The sequence below is a fragment of the Orbicella franksi genome, chromosome 9 (genome assembly GCF_964199315.1).
Source record: "Orbicella franksi chromosome 9, jaOrbFran1.1, whole genome shotgun sequence".
In the NCBI taxonomy this organism is placed as follows: Eukaryota; Metazoa; Cnidaria; class Anthozoa; order Scleractinia; family Merulinidae; genus Orbicella; species Orbicella franksi.
The window spans coordinates 8,535,864-8,549,960 of NC_138153.1; the positions used below are offsets into that span (position 1 = coordinate 8,535,864).

General features: G+C 40.1%; 2 protein-coding genes across 2 annotated transcripts in view; one reads left to right on the forward strand and one right to left on the reverse strand.

Moving 5' to 3' along the window:
- Window positions 1-532: 532 nt before the first annotated feature.
- On the reverse strand, window positions 533-4,878 carry LOC145498358 (kelch-like protein 20). Its single transcript, XM_081478281.1, has 5 exons — window positions 4,716-4,878; window positions 3,253-4,371; window positions 2,462-2,727; window positions 1,954-2,148; window positions 533-1,186 (listed from the first exon to the last, which is right to left on the reverse strand). Exons 2-5 carry the CDS (start codon window positions 4,323-4,325, stop codon window positions 951-953), a joined length of 1,770 nt encoding a protein of 589 aa, XP_081334407.1. The 5' UTR covers window positions 4,326-4,371; window positions 4,716-4,878; the 3' UTR covers window positions 533-950.
- Window positions 4,879-5,004: 126 nt separating this feature from the next.
- Window positions 5,005-14,097, forward strand: part of LOC145498340 (von Willebrand factor A domain-containing protein 3B-like) — a 33,098-nt gene continuing 24,005 nt past the window's right edge. Inside the window, exons 1-17 of the mRNA XM_081478255.1 lie at window positions 5,005-5,173; window positions 6,354-6,529; window positions 7,239-7,311; window positions 7,724-7,815; window positions 8,437-8,534; window positions 8,635-8,787; window positions 9,567-9,726; window positions 10,051-10,119; window positions 10,283-10,383; window positions 10,616-10,863; window positions 11,316-11,425; window positions 11,692-11,814; window positions 12,462-12,616; window positions 12,711-12,768; window positions 12,877-12,957; window positions 13,499-13,591; window positions 13,905-14,042. Coding sequence (XP_081334381.1) covers window positions 5,125-5,173; window positions 6,354-6,529; window positions 7,239-7,311; window positions 7,724-7,815; window positions 8,437-8,534; window positions 8,635-8,787; window positions 9,567-9,726; window positions 10,051-10,119; window positions 10,283-10,383; window positions 10,616-10,863; window positions 11,316-11,425; window positions 11,692-11,814; window positions 12,462-12,616; window positions 12,711-12,768; window positions 12,877-12,957; window positions 13,499-13,591; window positions 13,905-14,042 — 1,977 coding nt within the window. The 5' untranslated portion in view covers window positions 5,005-5,124. The remainder of the gene's footprint in view (window positions 5,174-6,353; window positions 6,530-7,238; window positions 7,312-7,723; window positions 7,816-8,436; window positions 8,535-8,634; window positions 8,788-9,566; window positions 9,727-10,050; window positions 10,120-10,282; window positions 10,384-10,615; window positions 10,864-11,315; window positions 11,426-11,691; window positions 11,815-12,461; window positions 12,617-12,710; window positions 12,769-12,876; window positions 12,958-13,498; window positions 13,592-13,904; window positions 14,043-14,097) is intronic.

Here is a 14,097-nt window from a genome sequence, read left to right on the forward strand (position 1 = left end):
TATTTCCACCATTAAATATTTTGACATGCCCAAATAATTATTTCACCGTTATTATATTTGTAGTTATCCGGAAATGATCCATACTCAACCTCACAGTGTGTGTTTGGTAAGAGCCACTCTCTCTCCTACCCATGTTGAAAATTCAGTTTATCTTCATACTTTCAAGTTTTGGCCTTTGAGAACCCATGTTTTTCTCACCCATTGTGTTGTTTTTTTTTTTATTCTGTATGTTGGCAATTGGACACAATTTCAAAACAAGATTTTACAATCCGTAAACAATATTGTCTTAGTCGTATGACAAAAGCCCTTCATATAAATACATGCATGGCATGATAGGTTAACCCTGCAGATTTTTTCTTTTGACAGGGTGGCGGGGGTTGAAGTACCTAACTGGTGTGGTTGACCACTTCATAATTAAATATTATTGCTCTTTCCATCTGACAAAGAGATGGCAAATAAATACATGCATGGCATGATAGATAAACCCAGAATTTTTTTCTTTTGACAGGGTTGGGTGGGGGGGGGGGGGGGGGGGAGTTCAAGTACCTGATGGGTGTGGTTGACCACTTCGTAATTAAATTTCTCTTTCCATCTGACAAAGACGTGGCTAATAACATGCAAGGCATGATAGACTAACCCCCTTTATTTTTGTTTTCTTTGGATGGGGAGGCATTGAGGCCCCGAATGGGCAACCGTGTAAGGTTAGCTTAAATGAAATGCCCACTTCACAAATAAATTCTTTGTTCCATCTGGTGAACATGTGGTATATATAGATAAATAAATGGAATGATAGCCTTAACCCTCTTTGGGGAAGCAGCTAGTCATTCACTGTGCCTTCCTTGGCACTCTCACTGAACTGACCAAAACATTAACAAGCTCTGTTCATTCCCACAGTTCAGCTGCTTTGACTCCATAAGGAATGTTGTGCATAAACCTGTAAAGATTAAGATTTAATGTTCCTTTATAACAGCCACACCAGCCACAGCTTTGCACATTCCCATGGGGCCAACAGTTGTCCATTCACCAACTTGTGGGTCAAAGTATTCCACCTTGTTTCGGTATGACACACCGTCATGCCCACCCAGTGCATACAGACACCCATTCACAACTCCCACACCATGTCCACTGCGACACACGCTCATGGGGGCAACAAAAGCCCATCTGTCTTCATCTGGGTAATAGCGTTCTAAAACAAACAAACAAAAACGAGATAGCTGCTATATTTTAACCAATTCGAGACAATCCGTTAGAATATTGTACTGTGTAACTAAGTCGCCCCTCTCCCCCCTTGGAAATGTAGACAGGCCAGTATGTAGTTCAGTGCATGTTCAAGGAACACAACACTCCAACATGAGCAAGGAGTAAACAACTTAGCTTTGACAACATGTAGTCTTCTGACTGGTTTCCACCGGTTTCGAGACTAAACGTTATGTGACGTAATGGTCACAGTGTGCCTCTACAGAAAAAGCTGGGAAACACATTTCTTTCTATATTGCACTGTATTGCACTGCATAAGATTGTGTTGTACATACATGTATATGGTGCCATCCACAACACCTCAACTGTATCTAATTTCTACTCATTCTTTTTTACAACTCTGCATTCCTTTGTTGTACTAATTACAGTCATGTTGGTACATGTAAATAAGCAGTGCAGTGATCTGCATCTTCTACAAGGAGACTCTAAGTTGTACAATTAATGTAAGGGTTTAAGGTTAGACGGGGCTTCAATAAGGAACTGCAAGGAGTCAACAGATATGAGTGTCACCTTCAGTTAGGGGTTAGGAGTAGACAAGTTTTTTGTTAATTTGTCAAATCATGTAGCAGTTGTGGCTTATCTTGTCAGAACACCGGCTGTGTTCATTTCCTCACTATGTGTAGTTACACATCAAGAACATCACATACAATTTTTTGTATCAAAGCCACCCATGACTGCTCAAGTGTGCTGGGTTACCTGATGTATTGAGGTTAGATGTTCCATCATAGCCTCCTGTGGCATACAAGCATCCTCCAAGGGTAGCTACGCCCACACCACCTCTCCGTGCCCCCATGGATGCAACAGAAGTCCAAGCATTTGTCTCTGGGTCGTACTTCTCCACTGTCTTTAAGTAAGTTATTCCGTCATGACCACCCACAGCATACAGGTAGCCTAAAATATAAAATAACTGAGATACTGCACATGCTCTCATTGGTTCATGACAGGTGTGTTTAGATGAGAGTGTGTAAACACGATTGTGACATTTTAGATTCCCATGTAATTTTGAGTTAAATATTTTATAAATGCAACAGAGTACTTTTGCTGGGTTTACATAGCCTCATCTAAAGACATGGGAGGTTGGGAGAACTCTTGAAAGTTATACAACCCTGACATGCAGTGGAGGGTTTGGATAACTGTCTCAAATTCTCACGAACTAACGTACACTACAACATGGTCTGACTGGAGATTTTAATTAAATCAGTACCTGGGCCAGAAGTATCATCCCCTGCATCCTTTTTATCCAAAACACCAACCGCAACATGCCTGCGTGCATTGGACATGTTGGCCACTCGTTTCCATTGATCCAGTCTGGGATCATACACCTCAACTGAGTCCAGGACTGAAAAGCCATCATAGCCACCGATGGCGTACAGCAAACCATTCAGGGCAGCAGCAGCAACATAACGCCGTGGATGACTCATGGACGCAACATACTTCCACTGCTTTGTACTGGTATCATAGCATTCCACACTGTAGATTTGAAACAACATGCGACAACTTAATACCCCCAACAATATTCAATCCAGTGACTTCATCAACAATGACCAAAGCTCTCACAGACTTCAAACATATTTCTCTTATGGCAAATGTGAAGCTTGGGGAAATGATAATGAGTTCCTGATCAGCTATGTCAGGAGTGTCGTTTGATGGTTTCATGCTTGACAGAGCTGATCAAGATCTCATAACTCCAATACCACGATCACGATGTAATCATCTCATGTCACAGACCTTAAATTTAGAGTTTGGTCACAATTTATGTCATTTAGTTTGCAGTAAAAGTGCTGAGAAAACAGCAGAATACCCCACAGATAAACTTCCTTCCACCTTTTCTTGTGGCCTTCTACCCCCTTGTCCTCCCCACGACCCCCAATTCAACTTGGAAGGTACTACCCGTAGGGTACTTGGAAGTACTTAGCTCTGTACATCGTAAACTTAGAGAGAGGAGAGTTACTTCTGCTCTCCTGAGCTGAAAAACACAAATAGCTCTGTTCTAACCTATTTAGATATGTTGATCCATCGTGTCCACCCACTGCATAAATCTTGCCATCAAGAACAGCCACACCCACGCCACTGCGTGGAGTGTTGATTGGACAGACATCCTTTACTTTCCCGCTGTGAAAGTCGTATCTCTCAACAGATCTTAATGCATGACCTGTTGAATCCATGCCACAAATGCTGTATAGACTTCCAAATGTGGACCTTCTTGGTCGAGATTTTTGACCACCAAGTTTACTTCGTCGAGCTGGTAGCATGTGGAAGTTCTTTGCCTCGTCCAACAGATTCCTACACGCAATGTCTTGACGAATAAGTTCTTCTTTTTCAACTTGATCTACCAAAAAATGAGGAGACAAGGAAGGCAGGCGAATTTTCCCAAGAAGTTCAGCCAAAAATGTTTGTCTCTCTTCGACATTTTGTCTCGCCCACGCAATTAACGCATTATACACGTCCTCTTCAGAATCGACATTGAGCTCTTCACTGGTCAGTAACAGGGCCAGGTCATCTCGAGGCAGAAGAAGAAACTCTTCATTCTGTACCACATCGTTAAAATGTTCGTGGATGTACTTCTCCGAGGCTTCGAACAGGCCTGTGCAGGAATGCGCGTCCGCGATCGAGCGGATCCCAAGACAGTTCGAAGGATGAAGTTGACGACGCAGAAAATTTGAGCACTCTTTCTGAATTGCGGTCAGTTGGAACAACGACGAAGCATACAGCAGCGACTGTACCGTATCAATCGTTATATCGAGCTTTCCGGTGTAGGCAAAATCAATGAGCAGTTCAACCGCTTTGCAGTCGACATCTTTCAAAGTTACGCTTTCTTCATGGCTTTCCGCCATACCGCCCGTAAACATGGCGAGAAAGTACGAACTGAAGGAGGCCAAAACTACGCGATGCACATGGAGTTTCTTGCTGCCCACACAGATCGTGACATCGCATAACTGCTGGCGTTTTCTCAGATCATCCATCACCATGAGTGCTTTTATTCCATGCTTGCTTCCAGCTTCGTATTTCACCGAATCGTCGTCGAGCTGTGGTGAGATGTCTTGAGGAATAACGCGATCGAAATCCATGCCGAAAAAAATGAATGAATGGGGCAAATGGGCTCACGTTGTGTATCTGAAATAAAAAGTCGATCTTCTTTAGAGAACCTTTCTATAAACTATGTTGAAGTAAACTTAAAGGTTTTATTTTAATATGAGAGGTGAACGGAAGAACGCCAATAAAGTTTTGCGTAAAATGTTGGTGTCCTTAAATTGCATAGGAAGGTATACACTGCTCACACTGTTCAGTAACATTCTGTTGGAAATGTCCAGCGAGACAGAGCACGAGGTAAGGAAAGACCTGCTGTAATCGATCGAGTAATAAATGATCGACCTTTTTGATCCTGTACCGGTAGATCAAGACAATACTATGACAGCCATCTACGATCACGACAAAGGTTCACTCTTGTATGTACATACCACTCTGACTTGTCCTCTAACCTTCTCTCTACTTCTTACACTGTAACTCATACGGCAACGAAGACTGTTACACTTTCGTGGCAAGTTTAGGACGAGTGTGTATAAATATAGTGAACTCCAAAATTAAGCAACAAACTTGATCTCTACAAGGAGTTACAAAACGTTCACAGCATACACAAATAAACTGTTTTTCACAAGTAAAGCCGCTGACGCTTGATCATGTGACTTAACTTCGGTTCCATGATTGGTTCATCCGCAGACAAGTGGAAGACGATGGAAACAAGGTGCTTGTGTAGCAACGAGGGAATACAGATTTCTACCCGGCACAAGATCTTTTTATAGAATGCTTTAAATACGGTAGATTTAATGAATGATGACACTTAAATGAACAGAGACTGAGGCCGTGACTATGATGTACGAAAATTTTCGCCACACTCATGGCAGTGGATCTGGGGCAGGTGAGGACAAATTTTGTGTGTTACCAGATGACTCGATTCTGTTCATTGCTGTGTTTACAAGCGTTGCAGTGTACTTTGCAAGAGTCTAGCCATTAAGTTGTACTGTCTGATCAGAAGAGTACTTGACATTATGACAATGGCCTGTCTGCAAAACAAGTTAAATCACCTAGGTTGGAAATTGCATTTGATCATGCTCTCCAAACCCACATTGATTGAATTTTAAATTGTCGAAGCTACTGAACGTACATGGAGACTTACGCAAACTGCAGTGCATCAAGTTTGTTAGTATCAGCTTATGATCTACTTAATTCTCTTTGCAGAAATTTAGTCATTGCAGGCATGCCATTCTGCAACTCGCTACCGAGTTTTAATTAATTTTGAATAAGTTTTAATTGTGTCATTACAAGTCTGGAATTTGGGTCGTTTGTTTTTTTTGTTTTATGCAAGAATACTGAAGCCAAAAATCTGAGGGAAGTTTAAATAATCTATACTAGATATAAGCAAAAGGGCCTAAAGGTGGTTTGTTTCATTTTACAAACTTGAATCAAGATTACTGGATGGAATGAAACATCCCAACGAGAATCAGCTATGCACCAATTACAGTATATCTCAAGTGTGTGACCCTTCTCTGAGAGATACATGGCAAGCTAGGTCACATACTAGGTTCATGTGTGATGCATGCTGATGCACACTGCTAGCATCAGTAATGTTGAAGGTATCCTAGATGCAAAAGATTAAATGTTCGGTATTTGGTGAGCATAGACAAAGAAAACAATCTGAGTCCTAGGTGGATCATACCCCATGACCTTTCAGTTATTGGTTGGGTGCTCTATTCACTGAGTAATGGGGAGATTGACTTATGGTGACTTCTAGAGACCATTGCTACCAGTGAATTTTCCAGTCAGGCTGAGTGAGACAATTCAATTTCTATCCCTCACTTGCCTGATGGGCAAGTGAATTTTCATGGGAAAATTTTTGTGGAAATTCAGCTGTAAGAGATGTGTACTTTCTTGGGGCTAGTGAGAATGATTTTCGGGCTAGTACATCAAATTAATTGGCAAGCCCGAAAATTTGTTATCTTCCCCCTGCAAGTGCTGTTAACATGGCTAGGATACAATAATGTTGAATGTCTATATATTCTGTGTGCTTTTTTTAACATACACGTATACTGAACTTTTAGGACCCATTGAAGGCTCAGCAAGGAACGCAGGAACAGTTGTTCCTGTGTCCAAGAAACAAAGTAATGGAAGCCTTGACTCTGCAGTCCCATCAAAAAGTGAACGTCTAAATTCTCCAAACACAAGTAACTGGGAGCCTGATGTGCGCATGCTTCTATCAACATCTCAGTGGCTCAAGGTACATGTAGATATCATGGCTAAATAATATTCTGATCGAAACAGCTGATGTTATCACGCCACATGTTTTTGCCGGTGCAGATGCAGTACAGAGCATCAGCGGTTGACAAAATGAAAATTGAGCCTGCAATGATTTCATTCATGGAGAATACCACATCATCCAAGACAGAAAATGAAAGAAAACTGCAATTCTTTCTCAGGTTTCTAAAAGTTCCAAATGAAGACAAGTGGTCAGAATGAAAGGGACTTGTGAAAAATTTTAAGAAATGTTTTTTTCTGGTAGAGTCAAACTAAACTCGTCCGCTGGATGAGTTTTCGTATCATTTTGGTCGCCCTTGGGATTTTTAGTCAGCCTGGACAACTGGATGATTGCGAATATGGATCCCTAGCATATCTACAGCTCCTTGTATGCACGTTGTGTCTACTATGTCAGCTGATAACAAAAAGACCACCAAATATTTGTGTTTATAGAATAAGAACCTTTTTCACTGTTATTTTGTTAAAATGTGTACATGTAGTCCCAGAAAATATCAAATATCCAAACCTCCTCCATGGAAGGGGTTTTTGAAAAGTTAGACCTCCCCTCTCCCCTGGAAATTCTAATGAAGCCACTCCCACCCCCAAGAAATTCCAATCCCTTCTGTGGGGAGAGTATGGATATTTTCTGGAACAGCACAAGTCAATATCATTTACTCACCCTTTTACTTTAGATCCATGGCCTTAAAAGGCACAAGCTTGACATGGGTCAGATATTACCCTCCATAGGATTTCGGCATTCGGATGGTAAGGAGTGAAACTTCTCATTAATATGATATTTCAGTATTGATTGTAGAATTTCATTTAGTTTGAACATAGTTAATTGAGGGAATGGTTAAGAAGCCTGGTTAACATTAAAGAAGCTTTGAACAGACTGGCTAAGATTTATTTAGGAAGGTCCTTGACCCTGCACATCTTTTGTTTTATGCTTATTGACTATGCATGAATTACCTAATTACAATGCTTCTATTGGTTAGTTGTATGCACACACATAACCACCTTTGTATTTTGCCAGGCTTTGTGCTGGATCAACCCCCCAAATAGCAAAGAAAAACATACAACAAAGGACTTTGCCATGTTTCATAAGCATTTCCCTTGATTAACTATGGTTTAACACAGACGTTTATGCTCAACATTATTGTTACTGTTCTTTTTGCAGATTATGTAAGACCTCTTAAGAAACCTGTGCGTGCAAGATATTGCAAGGGGCTATTTACTCAGGTCCCATTCAGAGATGGTACTGTCTACAATGTAAGGACAAATTAAGAATTATGCTAAGTTTGATCAATTTTTGAGGATTTCTGAAGCACTCAATATTTTTCTCTATCTAAGGTCCCAGTTGTCTCTAGGACCTCTTCATGTCAAAACAGTTGAATCTCTTCTCTCAGACATGTCTTATACATGTAAGAAAACAGATCTCTTAAGGGGGCATGTTTAAAACATGAAATGGGGAAATGTCAAAATGGCACCTAATGGGCAAGACTGTAGGAGTCAACCCTTACAATTATTGCGAGGTAACCAGTGTTGAACCAGTGATATTTATGCTAACCTGAGGGCTATATAGGCTAACCAGAGCACAATTCCGGCTAACGGGAGTGCAATTTTAAGGCTAGCTGTCAGTAGTGCCATTACGTCATTTTGCCATTTTGTGTTTTAAACATGCCCCTCTTAAGGAGAGGCTGGCTCCAGTCACTAAAACAGTTTAATAACCAACATTAAAGAATAAAGTACCTCTCTTAAGCCAATTGTTTAACTCTTGCACCAATTACAAGAAGTCCGCTGTTGAGTGGTTACACTGTACTTTGATCATGACTATCTGTAACTTCAAACATTCATCATTCAAGAGTTGGTCATTCCAATTTTTTTTAACAGCTTGTTGCTAGCAAGGAGAAACTCTGCATGATTGAAAGTCAACTCAAGCAAGCCATATTGCTTTATAAACGACGACTGGAATGGCTAACAACTGAAAGGTAACAAAAGAGTTGATATTACTTTTTATACTCTGACAACTTGCCTTATATTACCACAAACAGGATAGCTTACTAGCAAAAGCATTTCTTTTCCTTACAGTCGGCAAGTTTTTGGAGTCATAGAAGAGCGTTGTATCTGCATTGTGCTGGATGTGAATACAACAAGTGAATCTGAGTTTAGCACTTATCTTCATGGGCTCATACAAGTACTGAAAGAGCAAGTCATGTTTATTGCAAAGTTTAACCTTATCAGGTTTGTGTGCTAAATAGCAAAATATTTGAAAAAAACGTAATAAAAAATGTTAACTTAACAACTGAATTTAAGACATTGTTCGAAGCCCGCTGGAGGTAATGATTGTTAGAAAACTGTTTTCTTTTTGGTAATGACTTATTTAATGCATTAAAAAGAAAACACTTTTCCATATTCCTGTCAAGTTCTAACAACCATGTTAGAAGTTTAATAACCACAACATGAGCTACTTGTTTTCATGTAACTATGTAAGTGAGCTGACTTAAATTTCCACAGGGCTCTGTAAGTGTTTAGAGTTGTTTCAAGTTTTCACTTTCTTTCAACTCACTGGAAACATGCAAATTTTTCCATTTTCTGCATGAGCATTTTCTGTGAGTTCATCAGAAACATTAAATGTGTAGAAAGCAATTTATGGCTCTCCTTCGATAAAATGATGGATTGGGTCATGAAAAATGAACTACATCTTCAAAAGCATAACCCCCTTCCCTCCCCCTGACCCGGAGCACCTTCTTTGATTAGCAACCACACATTCACATTCTGTAAAAGGTTCTTTTTCTCCTCTGGACTTAACACCTTCCTCAAAGTACCATGATCACACTCAGCAATTCTCTAAGTCTCTTGCCGCAATAATTGATTTTTTTCTGCCTAGAATATTATCCCATGAGCCATTGCTTCAATAGTCACCACACAAACCATCATTATTTTTCGAAGTTAGCTATCTTGTATTTTTTTCTCCAGGCCACATTATAAGAAATCATGCTTTAATTTCTATATTCTATCAGGTGTGCAATGGATTCAGATTGTTGGCAAGAGCATGCTGTAAATGTCACACTTGACAGCATGGAAGGAGCACTCAACTGGATGTGGGATCTGAAGACAACAGTTCCTCGCTCTGAAACATGTACGGTGGAAGGAATACTCAAAGCATTGGCTGATCAACATGTAAGTAATCTTAGCAGGAGGACCCTTTCTTGCTTCTTTAGTCTTCCATACTCTGGTAAATTTACAGTAGTGCTCTGATAGGCCATGTTTACTTACAGTAGTTTTCAACAATGGAAGGAGGTGGGGTATAGCAGAGTTCTTGGTATAGTAACTCCATTAGATCTGTATAATTGTTGCTTGTGCTTGTTAATGAATAAAGGTTAAACCCTGAAAAAAACTTCACCTACTCTATCACATTTTTTGTTTAGCATATACAGTACTGTGATTCATATCTTTAGTCTGCTTGCTGTGTAAACACATTTGACTGGGTCTTTTTGTTGGTAGATCGAAGCAGTTTACCTGTTTACTGAGGGAAATGCTTCAAGTGGATCCCAGGAAATGCTGAAGAGAAAGGTAACTAGCCAAAGGAACAATTTTACTAATCGAAATACTTAGTGTCATGTTTATTTATTGTTCGGTTTTTGTCCGAAAAAGGTCAGCTGCAGCGGAAGGCTTAGAATGTGAAGCTGAACTATTTTCAACACATTCTTTGAGTACCACTATTTTCATTTTGCAGGTACATGGAAGCCGTGTACCAATTCATGTTGTTTCACTGAACTGCAATAACCCTGCAACCATCACCTTCTTGAAGGACATTTCCAGAATAACAAACGGAAGGTAAGTTACTGAATCAGCTGAATCCTAATCCGGCTTCGGCACAGGTATATTGCTATTTTGAGTCTTTTATTCAAAACATTTAAGTTACGTATTCCAGGGTTTTTGGTGTCTAGTCTAGAATAGGGTGCAAAATCAAGCTGAAAAATAAAAAGGTTGAACTTCACTTAGCAGGGTATGCAAATTACTTTTTAATGACTGTTCAACAAGCTGGTGTAATTGTTTGCAATTTCAGGTTCCATGCTTATTCAATTCCTAATGAGTATGAAGACAGCTTCAATAGCTTTACCCAGTCCATAGAGGTCGATGGCACCAGTTCACCTCAAGGGCGTGGCAGGGGTGTTGGCATGCCCTCGTTAAAGCTTGGTGTGGGTGTCAGGGAGGATGTGATCACCTTGTGGGAGGAGCTGGATGAAGCAAGAAACACCCTGGCTGAGATTCAGGCACTGTTGTGTGAAATAAAGGATCCTAAAGAGACACCAGGTACATTTTTTACACATTTTTCCGTAATGTTTGAAGACGCGTTTTTGCCATATTTACAATCGGCACACACTATGGGATATGTTGTGAGGATGTGAAACAGGGACAAGCCTCTTCCTGCACACATACAACCTGTAGGAGAGGATCTCATCAGGGCTGCAATGGAACTTTTTTTCTAAAACTGGATGGTCAGACAAGGAAAACTGTTGCTTGATGTCTGCACAATATGTCCAACCCTAACTGTTAACATTTCTACAGAGACAGGGAAAATACACCTGTCTGTTTCGTTTCTCATCACTTTCTCTCGTCTTGGTCTGGGGAAGGAGAATACATAATAAATGTAGGTTTAAAATTTAAACTCAGAGTGAGTGATTTCCCGATATATGTAGGTATGCAAATATTGTGCCAACTGCTATTGAGTTTCTTATTCTGGATGCGATTCAATGTTGTTTCAGTATCTACTTCTCCGAATTCTCTTCCACAAAATGGTCAAGAAGGGGTCACCCGTTCAGGTCATGCAAAGGGAAAGAGTGAAATGTACATGAGTTCAAGAGATTGGCTAAAGGTACTGTGCAGATAAATTCATACTGTTTGACTGACTGACTGACAGACAGACTGACTGACTGACTGACTGACTGACTGATGGATGGATGGACGGATGGACTTTAACACACATTAGATTTTCTGAATGTAGATAATTTTCACATGCACCTCAATTTTCAAACCACGAAAGGATATCGGTTGGTATTTATGTTATTGTCTTCTGCCTTATGTTGCCAAAAATACTGACATTTTTCTTCTTCAATGTAATGTTAACTTTTATTTTTGCAGCGTCATGGTCTTAAGGCCAAAAAACTGGTTTTCTATGACTTGCTACAGACATTGGCCTTTAAACATTGTGACGGAGTTGTAGACATTCAGATGGCTCCAGCTGCTTCAGACAGCACTGATGCTGTGAGTAGACAAGTTCTTTTGCTTAACCTTTGATCACGTAAATGTATGAATGCAGCTTAGGTCTCAAAATGTTTCTGATTCTATGGAATCTTTTTATTCAGTTTCTGATCGTCAGAACACTTGTGCTGAAACTGTCCTATTTCTGACACTGTTTTGTACCAATACTTGGCTCTAGTCATTCAAAGGATGGATAATGCATTCAATCTCTCTGATACATGTAAATTGATGTCCAGTGTCAACTAGATACATGTTTACTCAGCTTTGTACACCCTTTGAAGTACTGAGCCGTTACTCAGCCATGGTGGAACTTCAAATATGAAAGGGTTTGCACCAACTTTGTTTTCAAAATATTAATACCATCACCTTCACGTATTCTTTTCACACTAAGTAGTACATAAGCCCTGTACACTCTGTCACCAGCCAGCTCTGTTGGCTGCTATAATGCACACATCACTCCAGGTCCTCCATCCAGCTCATTCCCTCTCCTTCTCTGCTGTCCTCCTCCATGTTGTCTTGGGACCTCCTCTACATTGTCATAAGCAAACAGCCATTCAGAATTGAGCTTACTTAGCAGGCCAGCCATTAAGACACTGTAAGTATTGTGGTTGACATAAATTGAACAAATTTCTATAATTCTTTTTTTACAGATTGTACGTCCTAAGTTGGTCAATGCACGTTACTGTGACAAGTTTGCACATGTGCGGTGGAAGGACGGTTCCATTATGCATGTTCATGTCAGCGGACCAATACACAGAAATTATGAACAGAGAGTTTTGTCAGCTTTGGACTCATATAGAAAAAGGTAAGGGATGTATAAATTTTGTATCTCGTGTAGCTAGCCAGTAACTAAACCTACATGTACATTTATCTGATGTTTTCTTTTCTTTGTTCTTCAGAATGGAATGGCTACAGCAAGGCAGTAGAGAACTGTTTGGTACAATTATTGAAGATCAGGTTTGTACAGGTGTATCATTAAGATAAAATGTAGATATCCTTCGTTGTTATGTGTATCTTAGTGAAGTATCATACATGCACTGAGTAACTTTTTTTTTTCTTACCTAGGTGGCTGTGCTGATCGACACTTCAGCATCCATGGCGTCAAGATTGTTTCTTGTGAAAGACAAACTGTACAGACTGATGCAGGTTTGTTAAAACAACTTTAACAAAATTGAGATTCCTAAGGAATAATAGAAGTATTGCACAATAATTTAACAGCACGTCACTCATAAATTCTGTATTGCATTCTTCCAAGGCACCAAGCTTCTGTTAATTTAAGCATTTTAACTGGCAGAGTTAAGGAAATGGGCAGGGTTTCTTAATTAGATACAGTGGAACCCTTCTTATTGCCACCCCCTTAATATTGCCACCTCGTTATTATGGCCATTTTATTCTGGCCCGAACAAAAGCTCAGTCAGTCATTTTCTTATTTTAATACGGACCCTGTTTATACAGCCAGATTTTTGTGGCCTGTTAGTGACTGAATTAACAGGGTTCCACTGTTTCTACGTTTTCTTACACTTCTTACTCATTGCACTGAGTGAATAATCGGATATACACTGTGTGTGGGTAACCTAGTACATGTCTGTGCTTTGCTGCACAGTTCCCTTGCACAAGGTTTTCTTTCTGTCGATCTTCTATTCTCCCACATCTCATTGGTAACAGATCCGTCTTTCACCATCTTTAGGAGCAATTGCGTCACAAGGTGAAGTTTAATCTTGCCAAATTTGATACCAGAGTTCAAGCCTGGAGAGATCGACTGGTGGACTGCAACACACATGTAAGAAAGAAACAGCTTGTTTGAAATCAAACGTTGATTGTCATTTTATTTACCATAGTTATCTCTAAAGCGTCAAGATTTCTGCAGGACTATTTTAGGGTCGGTAAAAGCGTACTGTAAGTATGTAAAAAGGGCACTACCGGTATTTCCTAGAGGGTATATAAAAGGGTTAGCTTTATATAATTATATGCATATAAAAGAGTAAGGGTTTGAACCTCGGGGTTGGGGGAGCTTTCTCGTAAAAACGTTTTCGAGTATCCCCTAGAGGTGATAGGTGGAAAATTTTCTTATCTTAATTTGTGCTTTTTTTTAGAATCTGGATAATGCGTGGCAGTGGGTGAAAGGCCTTAGTACCGGTGGCTCCACAAACACTCTGGCAGCTCTTAAACTGGCTCTGGCTGATCCTCAATGTCACGCAATCTACCTTCTAACCGATGGACGCCCTGACCAGGTACAGTACATGCAGATCGTTCTATTCTACTCAGTCCTTGTTGCTTTTAACAAAT

Bases quoted from the DNA above. Each gene is read 5' to 3' on its own strand.
- LOC145498358 (XM_081478281.1), bottom strand. From the start codon at position 4,325: ATGGATTTCGATCGCGTTATTCCTCAAGACATCTCACCACAGCTCGAC. The intron at 2,149-2,461 runs GTACTGATTTAA...TTTATATTTTAG, and splicing joins GGATGATACTTCTGGCCCAG to GCTACCTGTATGCTGTGGGT. The intron at 1,187-1,953 runs GTAACCCAGCAC...TGTTTGTTTTAG, and splicing joins ATCTAACCTCAATACATCAG to AACGCTATTACCCAGATGAA.